The sequence below is a fragment of the Cydia splendana genome, chromosome 15 (genome assembly GCF_910591565.1).
Source record: "Cydia splendana chromosome 15, ilCydSple1.2, whole genome shotgun sequence".
Taxonomy (NCBI): domain Eukaryota; kingdom Metazoa; phylum Arthropoda; class Insecta; order Lepidoptera; family Tortricidae; genus Cydia; species Cydia splendana.
Genome location: NC_085974.1, coordinates 7,782,006 through 7,794,773, shown reverse-complemented (window position 1 = coordinate 7,794,773; position 12,768 = coordinate 7,782,006). Strand labels below are relative to the sequence as shown.

The 12,768-nt window shown below is 36.0% G+C and overlaps 1 protein-coding gene across 1 annotated transcript in view; it reads left to right on the top strand.

The window, feature by feature from the left end:
• The window catches only part of LOC134797511 (protein spaetzle 3), a 51,795-nt gene that overhangs the window by 16,097 nt on the left and 22,930 nt on the right, over positions 1-12,768 (top strand). The window contains exon 3 of the mRNA XM_063769756.1: positions 8,629-8,750. Within this exon, the coding sequence (XP_063625826.1) occupies positions 8,629-8,750 (122 nt within the window). The remainder of the gene's footprint in view (positions 1-8,628; positions 8,751-12,768) is intronic.

Below are 12,768 nucleotides of genomic sequence, written 5' to 3'. Positions count from 1 at the left end.
ATCGTCCAATAACTCTTCCTTCAAGAACAAGAGTCACCTATCTTCTAGCATAATTAACTGATATAAGGACCTACTTATTAAGGTCTCACTTTAGGTGATCCTTCCGCTGTCCAACCAGGACCATAATTTTGTTGTGAAGGAATTTTGGGAAACTTCCTCCCTCAGTCTTTGAATATTTCTGATTAATATTACTAACACTAATTAGCTTCTAGTCGGACACTAAAATTCAATGATTACTGTAAAAGTATTTTTGGAGAAAATGCCGAAACGTGTCAAAAGTGAGCAAATTTTGTTACTTGCTCCTGTAGGCAACAAAATTAGGCAGACACTTAATTTGTCACGTGGGTGATACATAATTTTAATTTGGCCTTAAAATAGCTATTGGTTTATTAAATTATGTGTACGCCGATAACATTTTATCTATTCGTAGAAATCAGCCTTCGTTACAAATATGTTAAAAAGCTGACTTTATAACCATTAAATTGGCTATGCCCTTCAACCATTATCTTGCTTGACAACTAATATTCAAATAAGTTCACCGTTTGAGACAGATAGACGACATGATTTTTACATATATTAATCGCGAATATAGACATTGGGTCCGAACTGATGGCGACCAAATGGCGCTTAAGCAGGTACAGCTGAAAAAAACCAGAAAGTCGACAACTTACAAGTCTTACAACTATTGTCCAAGTTCAAGTTCCAGTAAAATATGTATAAATATTTTTCATATTATAATGAGTACCTATCTAATATATAGGTAGAAAAAGCATTAGTATATCTAAGCAACAAAATAACTGAGCACAAATCAAAAAGGCTCGCTGATAAAAGTTTTTCGATTTTCGCTAATGGGAGCTTTTGCTTTTTTGGTTGTTTACGTGTGCGCGCGGTCTTAAGACTTATAGCAATCTTAATTAGCTACAGAACTCTGAGGTCAAAATCTTAGCCATTTATTATGTTGTATTAATCGAGTATCGTATTTACTCATGTTCCGTTGATTGCGACCTCAGCATTATTTATAGTTAGATATGTTAATTTATTAACAAACTCTAAGATTTGAGGATGCGGCATTGGCCAATTGGAATCGTTATCGGAAGCAAGGTCGTTTGAATTCACAGTAAAAAACTTGGAAAAAACGGCAATTATTAGACATTTTGACGCCTCTTATTAATCTTTTCGTTTAGGCGTTGCGATTTCTTTGCTCCCATGTCCAGACGAATAAACTTGTTAGGAATAAGGTGGTGGTACTGGTGCTCGACGCGGTCCCAGCAGTACATGTCATCTTAAAACTTAAGTCATTGTCAATAGAGGTGACAGCAGTGTGTCATCTATTGGGCATTAGCATGTCGAGCACTAGTACCACCACTTTATAGATTAGTTTTGAATGCAAGCAGACTGCGACTTCGTTGGCATTTACTAATCCAGTATAAAATAGAATGCACAAGGTTGTTGACACGTACTTTTTATAAACGCCTATTATGACATGTAATACAAGCGGAAGGCTCTTTTCAACTTAATTTCCTTGACTTCCGCTTGTATAACAGGTCTTCTTCTTTGTCGTATTTTCATGGCTGAATTTCGTGATGACACTGGCCCCGTAGACAACATGCCAATCGCTAATGCTACATAGCGGACGAAACGCAACTGTCACTGTCACACTAATATGGAAGCGATAGAGAGATACAAAGCGATTCGATGGCGAAGCACAAGCGATTGTCACCTTGGCTAGGCCGCCTGATGACTGTAACCAATCTTCAGTAACGGCTTATACATAATATAACTCCCGTCTTGGCTTATACAGCCATGAAAAACGTTGTCGCCCTGCCTGATACTGCTTGTATAGTCTGCAATAGACTGGAAGGCCTATGATGACATTGGCCCCACTTGCATATGCTGGGGAAGGGGGGTGTAAGCTAATTGTAGATGGCGCACTTCCTAATTCTATACTATGAATATATTACGATGATAGAGAGGCAGAATATAGATGGTCTTTAACTATGTACGGAAACCGTATACTGTTAAAAGGCTTTTCTTAGGCAAATACCTATTAGCTCTAATTGTTTAAGCAACCTATAATACAGGCATTTATGAAACGACCCCCAGTAAATATGCAGTGACGTCTGTACGATTGCTATCTAATAGGTACTTATTTGTAATTTCATCTCGTTAGTATGCACAGGAGTCTAATTATAGCATAAAAAGACGCCGCGATTAAATACACTGCGGAGAAGCCATAATCTAAATGATCTTAGGGCATTTGCTATAGATAGAATGTATTTATCTATGGTTCGAACATTTCACTTACGCTGCGTAATACAATGAGTCGATGAGAGTGAGTATGTGATTTGGTACCTGAGACATTTTTTTACTCCTGTAGATGCAACATGGTACTATACCGAGAACAAACTGGCTGAAAGCAACATATTTGAAACTGACATCTTAGTAACGTGGTGAAACAATGAAAACATATTTTTAAAACTTTTTTGTTGAAAAACTAAGGTAGGTATTACCTACCTATCAAGGTTTCAAGACTGCAAATTTTAAATTTCTAATGCAACTTCTCGTTTATGTAACGTGTTGTTTACTAAAAAGCTTGATATTTTATTGTTCTATGTCATGGACAAGTGAATCATGCATGTTTCTGAAATCCCAGAGCATTTTAAGGTCAATATTCTCGACTGTGTTAGGCAAACTTTACTTAGGGCCGGGCTGTGTTTGTTCTAGTGCGTAGAAGGAAGGCTGTGGCTCAATGTTCTTAGGGTCTATTGAGATGGATGTAACTACGTAATAATTGAAAATCTATAAAATATACAGGGTGCTCCAAACCTTGACGTCAAAATTTTTTTTTAGATTCCTCACGTCGTGGGCTATCAGAATATATCCCATGTATGTTAGCCGATTTTTCGTAGTTTTCGAGAATTTTTTTTTAACTATTGACTGGGGTTTTTACTTGTTAGGACACCACCAGCCACCAAGGCACTTTGCGAAAATAAGATCTGACTGAAAAATCCTACTTAAAACTACTTCTCATCAAGGCGTTACGAAAACTTGTTTTCACTAAGGAAAACTCGTTTTCACTTAAAACGGATATAATATTATTAGATTAAATAGGAATAGTTTATTTTTCTACAATTACAACGTACCTCTATTTATAAACATCGATAAAATATGCGAAGCAATTTTTTCTGACTAGGTACTTACTCCATTTGCTAACTATGATCGTAAAAGTTTAATGTCGTAGCTTGATTCACATATTAATCAATGGAGTCTAAGCGAGGTAAAACCAATTACTGTAATGTTTATGTATGAACGCGTCAATCTCTTAATGTCTTCTTTAACGTTACCGACACTTAAGGCGAAGATATTATGCATGTACCTAAGTTGTGTCAGTGATTAAAATGTGATTTTACAATTGATTTGAAACAAGTTCACACTGCTGCAAATAGGACACGAACTCTCTACTACTACTACTACTGCAACGTCTACAACTCATTATAATTTTCTTTTATATTTTTGTACATTTATCTTTGACTTGCCAGTTGGGGTATCATCATTGCTTATCGATAAAAGATTTGTATCATTTTCATTTGGTCAATGCCTTGTTTATGCTAGAAAAAATCTAGGTATATTCGTGAAAGATCAAAGAATAATTACCTACTTATTTGAAGCATTCAACTATCAATAATTTCAAAACTAGATAATGCCAATTTTTTACTTTTCTGTTTGACGAATTTTATTCTGTGTGTAATTTTATTTGCCATGTATAAATGCTTTTTTTAAGCCAAAAGTCCGCTATGTCTAGTACATTTAAGGTGTAGTCGGAAAAGACAATGATGCCTTAACAGGCTACATGTAAAGATTAGTAGTTTTGTAACATTTGACCTAAATAGAGGACGCGCCTAGCTCTCTGATGAAATTACCTTGTTTTTCTTGTAATGCCTATGACACGATCCATAGAGTGCATGATTTACATTTGAGATGAGCTGGTATTTTGTAAGTACGTATGAACCAGTATGTTCTTAGAAAATGTTGATACCTTTAATTTCGAAACGTAAGATTTGTTAGTAAAAAGACGTAAACTATAGGCAATATATCGGAACATTCGGAACCAAGACAACACCATTTAAGCCCCCTTACATTTTTAAATAAAACAATTAGAATTCGATTGAATGAATACATGATCAAGTTCTGTGTCTTCTGAGTACAACTGAAAAAAAAAACCGGGCAAGTGCGAGTCGGACTCGCGCACGAAGGGTTCCGTACCATAATGAAAAAAAAACGGAAAAAATGCAAAAAAAAAAAACGGTCACCCATCCAAGTACTGACCACGCCCGACGTTGCTTAACTTTGGTCAAAAATCACGTTTGTTGTATGGGAGCCCCATTTAAATCTTTATTTTATTCTGTTTTTAGTATTTGTTGTTATAGCGGCAACAGAAATACATCATCTGTGAAAATTTCAACTGTCTAGCTATCACGGTTCGTGAGATACAGCCTGGTGACAGACGGACGGACGGACGGACGGACAGCGAAGTCTTAGTAATAGGGTCCCGTTTTACCTTTTGGGTACGGAACCCTAAAAACGGGTAAGTGCGAGTTCCGTGCTTTTTAATAAGCTTTTTTGACTATCTATTAAACACTAGGATTTCTCGATCTACTTAGTTTACCTCTGATGAAACAAATCATATTTAATTACACAAACGGGTCTACCGCGATATAATTTCATTGTTTTTACCTTTAATTCCGACGTTTCAGCTGAGTTGCACCAGCTGTGGTCACGGAAAGACACTGTCTTTCGATTTTCGATTTTGATTTGTTCGTCAATATTTTTATTTTTTTATGTTAATCTGTAAGTACATTAAATGTCTTAAAAATGAATTCCTCATGACCGATTTATCTGGAAATGATACCAAACTCGAGGTGGTAGGTAAATAGAAGCCGATATGATTTTTTACCTAAAGCGCGGAGGCGTGTAACTTTGGATGCCCCTCTGCCTACCCACCAGGGAGTGGCGAATGGCTACCGGGCTGGATTGGCTTAACTTTACGTATACTACATCTGTGCTAAGTGAATTTAGTTATCCGATACCAAAATTTGACAGTGTCTTTCCGTGACCACAGCTGGTGCAACTCAGCTGAAACGTCGAAATTAAAGGTATACGTAAAGTTAAGCCAATCCAGCCCGGTAGCCATTCGCCACTCCCTGGTGGGTAGGCAGGGGGGCATCCAAAGTTACACGCCTCCGCGCTTTAGGTAAAAAATCATATCGGCTTCTAAAAAAAACCTTAATTTATATCAAAGGAACGATAAATTCCATCGTAACTTGAGAAACGAGTACAAACTTGTAAATACGCATCAAACTAAATCGATTTTTTACAAAAATAGCATTTTTTCCATGTCAATCAAGATTTATAACAATATTCCAGATGTATTTAAGAACCTTGACAATACTAGATTTAAAAAAGCACTTAATGAATGGCTACTGAGCAAAATGTTTTATTCCCCACTTGACTTTTTAAATAATAATGGCAAATTATAAAATATTAAGGTAATAATAATGACTAATTTAGGTTTAATTAGGTTTTTATTAAGATGTAATGTAATGACACAAAACTGGGGACTTTATGTAGTATTTGTAAATACTGTAAATAACTCGACTGCATGTAGATAGTGCATGATATTAAATATTGTACACCATAAATATGGTAGACTGCGGAAAAGGACTTGTATCACCATTAACATCTTTTATATTTGTACCTGTGGTCTGACAATAAATAATTTCATTTCATTTCATTTCATTTCATTTCATTTCATTTCGTTTCATTTCTATTTACCTACCACCTCGAGTTTGGTATCATTTCCAGATAAATCGGTCATGAGGAATTCATTTTTAAGACATTTAATGTACTTACAGATTAACATAAAAAAATAAAAATATTGACGAACAAATCAAAATCTGTTTGCTATTTTTTTTATTCAACTATTACTATTATCAGCCGAAACTACAAATGGTAGAAAGTTGAAATTTGCACACCAGGTTACATTTATAATGTGTACAAGAGATAAGAAGCGATTTTGAAAAATTCAACCCCTAAAGGGGTTAAAAAGGGGATGAAAGTTTGTATGGGGTTCATGTTTTATTTTAAGCTAGGAATTTAAAACTTCGTTAAAAGATATATTATTGAAATACAAGAAAACCAATTTCAGCGTTTTTAAAATTCATCCCCTAAGGTGGCGAAATAGGGGTTAAAAATTTGTATAGAAATCAAAATTTTTTTCGAGTTTATATGCGCATATTATTAGAATACAAGAAAAGTAATTTCAGCGTTTTTAAAAATTCATCCTCTAACGGAGTTGAAAAGGAGTTGAAAGCTTAAATCCATTACAAATTACTTTGACTGCCCCTCCTGCCTACCTGCCAGGGGGTGGCGGATGGCTACCGGGCTCAATTAGCTCAGGTTTACGTATATTACATCTGTGCTAAGTGAATTCATCCGATACCAACATTTGCACCTTATGATACTACTTCCCGGGCTATCATGCCGTGCGCGATGGTTGAGAAAGTGTACATATACGTACCTATGTAGTTATTTACGAAAAACCCTGACAAGTGCGAGTCGGACTCCCTCCCTCCCTCCGAGGGGTCCGTACTATTTAGTATTTGTTGTTATAGCGGCAACAGAAATACATCATCTGTGAAAAATTTCAACTGTATAGCTATCACGGTTCATGAGATACAGCCTGGGGACAGACAGACGCACAAACGGACTGTGGAGTCTTAATAATAGGGTCGCGTTTTTACCCTTTGGGTACGGAACCCTAAAAAGTTTTTTTTGACAATCTATTAAATGCTCTAGGATTCCTCGATCTACCTTCCTGATGAAAAAAATCAAGCCGTACGCGATGGTTGAGAAAGTGTAGTATACCTACCTATGTAGTTATTTAGGTAAAACTTTATTAGCTTAGAATTAAAGGAAGTACATATTATATTTTTTAATTAGCTTAAAGGAATGACCCACTTAACATTGACTTGGCTTGACTTTTTGGCGTCATCGCACACGTCTACGAGGTCAAAAATTCCGAATTCTTATTTGATTGTGACCAAGCTAACTCTGCGTGTACTTTGCAATGACAAATTGTGGCAGGGTCATCATGACGTCAAATTTCCATGAAAATTGGTATATCATTTTTAATGACACTTCCACGCTTGTTAGGTCAGAGAAGGTGATAAGGTTTCTTTCATACTCCTAATACTCGAATGCTATTACCAGACCAGAGATCGTAAATTGTATAGCATTTTCTGTGCAGCGGAGTGGTGTTAACGGAATCGGTATAAACAATTTCAACCCTAATTATTAATTAGCGTTAATTACGTTAATATTAACCTTAATTTACCATTGGAATTATCTATATCAATTCCGTTAACATTCCGCTGCATCAAAAATGCTATATATGTATTTACGATGTTTGGCTATTATATAAAGAAACGGGTCACTATGCATAGAAATTTCTGCTTTCATTCCTCTTGAATGTATTATTCAAGTATAGTTTCGCAAATTAGGATAGAACAATTCTAAAAATATAATATTTTTAGTGAAAATTCCACAGGGCGTACTGAATGAATACCTAACCATTTATAAAATACGTAATTAAGAGATTTGAAATTACCTAATACAAAGTTTACATTATTTATATCCTAAACTTCTTTGAACTTATAAAAACGTTTGGTTGTTTGAGTTTTTTGTGTAAGTCCCACGACAAATATTTGAATAAGCGTGTGAAGTGTATTTCGATTGACCCTCGTTTTTTAAGAGGGGCAAGGAAGTCCGAGGTATCTTCAGTTTGCAAAAGCGCCGGTCTACGATGCACGTTGCGTGCTCTGTAAAAATATTCGCAAATAAGTTTTAAGTGTAGTGTTGTTTTTAAGACGAGTCAATGAACTGCAGTTGCTTGTCTCTGTGTGAGTAATTTATACTGATTAGTACTTAAGATTACTTACCCACCCAACCGGTGTAACCCACTAAAATTTTAGTGGGTTACACCGAACATTTTGTGGATAAATAGTTTGAAAGGGAGCGAAACTAATTAGGTGTATAGCGATATGACGCGTGTTTTCTTACAGCCAACCCATATACCTGACCTACTTCCATACAAACATACATACATACATACATCACTGGCTCAGTGACCCAAAGAGGATCTTGGCCTCTGACACAAGAGAGCGCCACTCTGCCCTATTCTGCGCCACTTCACGCCAGTTGGGCGGACAGGTCTTTTTCGGCTTCGTCACTCCAGACCTACTTCCAGTGCAATCAAATTTTAACGAACTAAAGAAGCGACTATATTGCCCACAACACACATAGCTGTAACACATAGCTCTATCTTGCGCAAATATGACTGCGTCACTTTCATGCAATATGCATATTTCAGCAAATTGGGCGTAGAATGTTGCACAAAGCGGAATTAGCATTAAACGTCACGTTTACGTTTATCTAGGCTGCATCCCAATTTTTCGGGTGTCCAAGCTCTGCTTTCAACATTTTCTCCTCAAATTTGCATGGCCTTGTCAGTCATCCATTGTGAGACTATTATATTCTATTTTAGTATTGAAGGTTATGTTTTGTTTTCAGATTCGGGCCAGCCTGCTGTGACGCCGGTTCAAGGGCCGATTCTGCTCAGAAACGGATCAGTTCCTGTGGTTCCTCTCACCTCCTACCAGACTGTTAATAATGGATCATTCTACCAAATACCAGTAAGTTACCCGTCAAACATTTTGAACATCGACGTATCGCATATCTACAGTGCACGTTAAATACTTACCCCCTTATTCATAAACGTTTACTAAAGTTGACAAGCCGATGATAATCGTTTGTCCCTTTCCGACGTATTGGTATGATGGAAAGGGACACACGATTATTATGGGCTTGTCAACTTTAGTAAACGTTTATGAATAAGGGGGTTAGGTACTTAACAAAGGACTTATTCATGATGCGAAGTCAAATATTTTGAACCTCAAGATTCAGGTTCTAGTTCAGGTTCTAAGTCAAGACATGTTTGAAGTTATTAGAAATATCTCGATGTTGAAGGATTAAATAAATACGTTTCAATCAGATAATACAAACTCACAGCATCGCAACCGTTTTCTGAAGCTTAGTGAAAAACTAGTTATTTAGAAGCTTTATAGATACATACATTTATTATAGTCTAAAATTAACAGTCTCATGTCAAATGTGGGTTAGATACACCAAACCAGTGGTAAACAAATGCAAAGCAAATAATTGTAGATCGTGTTGCTCAAGTTAAAATATTACTCAATCTTCTTAATAAATATGTGCTTATTTATTGCACTATGTAGGTACCTATGGCAAGGCATTATTCGAAGAATTCGCATCATTTCACAACTAATTTAAATCTGTGTAATTTTATTCATTTGGTGCATCCAAAAACCTCGATCAGATAGGTAATTCGAGAAAGATGCATAATATAATATATATGCTGCATGTTTTTGTTGTTAGTGCAACGTGATCTCTACCTATATCATGGTCGCATTTTTATCACTTGTCATGCAATGCGTCACTTTCACACTTACATATTTGTTAGAACGTGACAGAGGCATGGTGACAAATGACAAAGAGCCGACCATATTAGCCCTACTGGACAAAATCAGTAACAAAACTATAAATTTAACTAATTATAAATCTCTTGTTTACTTTTTTAAATTGTACAACGGGACTTAATCGCGTATTTAAATTCTAATAATCGTCGTAAGAGACGTCCTCGAAACGTCGGAGGCAATTCTTAGAATTTAAATACGCGATTAAGTCCCGTTGTACAATTTAATAATGTGTTAAATCGTGAAAGTTATCAGTGTATTGTATACACCCACCACTTTTTGCACGAAAAGCATAAAAAAAAACAAAGATATTATCGTATCAAAGCAAAGATTTCTTAACCTATAGACAAAACAAACAACTATGCGGAATGGAAATACCTACATATCATACTTTGACGAATTTCCCTCGTACGGGCGTCACACAGCCATCGAAAATTTATAACGCAGTAACATGCATATTGCAATTAATACAGTTAGTACCTTTTTTTACTGGCTGTACCTGCCACAGCTTAGTCAACAACAGAGGTGTTAATTGTGTGAAGAAACCACTCACACGGTGTGCGAGTCAGCAAACAGTCTAGTCTAGAGCTAGTGAGTTGACGAAATTTCGGTTTGTACTCGTGACTTTTCGCACAAATCGTGTTTTTCGATGAACATGTACCTATTTCAGCAACGTGACGTTATCATTGTTGGCAAAACAGATGGGTTTACCCATGAGTAGGGTTTGCACGACGGATCTGACATGTATGGGAATATCCGCGGATCCGGATCCGGATCCAGATAATTTTATACATTTCGGATCCGGATTGCATGGATTGTTTTTTTTTTTTTGAGGAATTTACGAATTTATTTGATAAGTAGAACTGCCCACAGCTTCTAGTCGTTCGTTAAATGACAGCCTACTTAAATTACAATGCCTAGATAATCAGGCGTGCGTTTCGGCTAGGCCCCCTGGACTGTAACTCATAACCCCACGTGCAATTGTCTATGGTTATTAACATTCGAACTTATATTTAGCTAAATATTAGTAAATTACACCAAACAAACTAAGCTCGCCACTTCTTATGGGTATTAACGAAAAATAAAGAAATGAAAAGAAAGAAACAAACAAGAAACAGTCCCAAAGATTATTGTCATTCCTTTAAATAATGTGCTTTAATATTTAGGTAAAACCGTACCTCTATAAAAACATACCTGCTGAAATAAAATCCAGAGTACCTATTCTATAAAATACTTTTTTACATAATAGGAATAGAAATAAATTAAAACCAAACCAAAGCTCTGCGTAGGTGGCACCTTTGTGGCACATACAATAAACAAACCACATTGACACATGGCCTGCCGCGAAACAAGAAAATCGAAATTTCATTATCTAATCTCTCTATCACTCTTGCTTATTCGAGCGATAAAGAGGCAGATAACTAAATTTAGATTTTCGCGGTTACCGGTAGCAAACCGCCTTGATGCATCAATGTCATATTTTATTGTCTGTGAAAACTTGTCAAAAAACAGTTTAAGGCACAGTATGTATAAGTTAGTCTATGAATTTACTGAGTCGGTAGTGCTGCACTCTGGCGGCAGAACATTGCAGTAATATCCCCTATTATATAACCTCTTCTTCGGTTAAGTATACTTAACCCGTCGATCTTTACTCCTTACTGATTGAAACCGAACCATAAAGCTTAGTAGTTTCGTAAGAAAGGTATCAATAAACCAACTTAGCTAAAACGTGCAATAAACTGTGTAATTTATGTAAAACCGATTATAACTAACTCAATGCAACAGTAAACCGTAGCAAAATGTCATCCACTTATTTCGCAATGCGCCTAGCGGTACCTTAGGGCCTTTTTACACATTGCTTAGTGCATAGTGCGAGTTCATACATTTGCTGCTTGCGTTTAGTAACAAATATATGAACTCGCACTAAACTGCAGTACCTAATCACTTATGTAAACACATATTGCCGCGCACCTCACCTCCTCAAATTGGTTAGAGAGTCGAATCATATCGCCTTAAAGGTTAAATACTGTATTTTATTAGCAGGAGGAGGGCAAAATATACGCCCGAGCGTAACAACAATAAAAGTTGTAAATCTACATCGTTTCGACAGAAAGATGGCTTACTTACCTAGGTCCCTCCCATAAGAAGTTCAAATTCACTTATACTCGGATTTCCCTTGTGAGATCCCAACGATATGCGCCGCCAACGTCCGCTTTTTTTTAAACTCTAATTATAACAAAAACACCGACATACTTACTTAAGTCAAAAAGAATAGATAGTATAGAGGGGTCCTGTCATTGTAAATTTTGTAGTCACTGTAAATTTACTGCCATCTATCGACACACGACTAAAACTCAAAATTAAAACGTATAAAGATATCAAAAAATGTATATATATGGATAAATGATTTTATTATTTTTATATCATTTTGATCCATGTTCATTCACTGATATCTATGTGTTAAAATTGTTAAATATGAAACGGTTTCGTCACGCCATCTAGCCGAGAATAGGCTAAAGGTGTGTGCGGCATCTATTCGAGAATGACTTTTACTTGAATTCCGAGGCACGTTTTTTCCTTAGACTTTATTCGTCTTATACGAAGTTAGATATGTCTTTGCTTAAGTTGTATCCTATAATAACTGTGCGAAAAAGTGTCATTATTATCTATGGGTCTATTGGGTCTATGTCGCCTGAAAATAAATGATTGAAATTTCTATTAAGTAGGTACTTTCTTAAATAGAAAATATATACTAAGTATTCACTAGATATTACTCCAATTTCAGAAAACGAAGACTGACTATTGATTGATTTGTATTTGACGTTATTGCTTCTATAAGTTGTACCGCCCATTAACACAGAATGAGGTTACGGTACTAACTTGTAATTAATTAGCGAATAACTTGCCAATAAATTAACAACGGGAATTTTAATTGTGTAATTAACGCAACAATTTAACGTAAATTGAGATTAATCAAGCAACTCTAGAATGCTTCAATCCGCTTCGTCTCCATGACATCTCCAATTCTCCATTTCCATAATAGGCGCACTAAAAGCATAGACTTGTTAAAATAAATCAAATGCTTAGCCGCCTAAGCCTAACTTGGAATGGTTTAAGTAAGGAGATGTAAGCGTACGGACGCACGTGCATTTACACA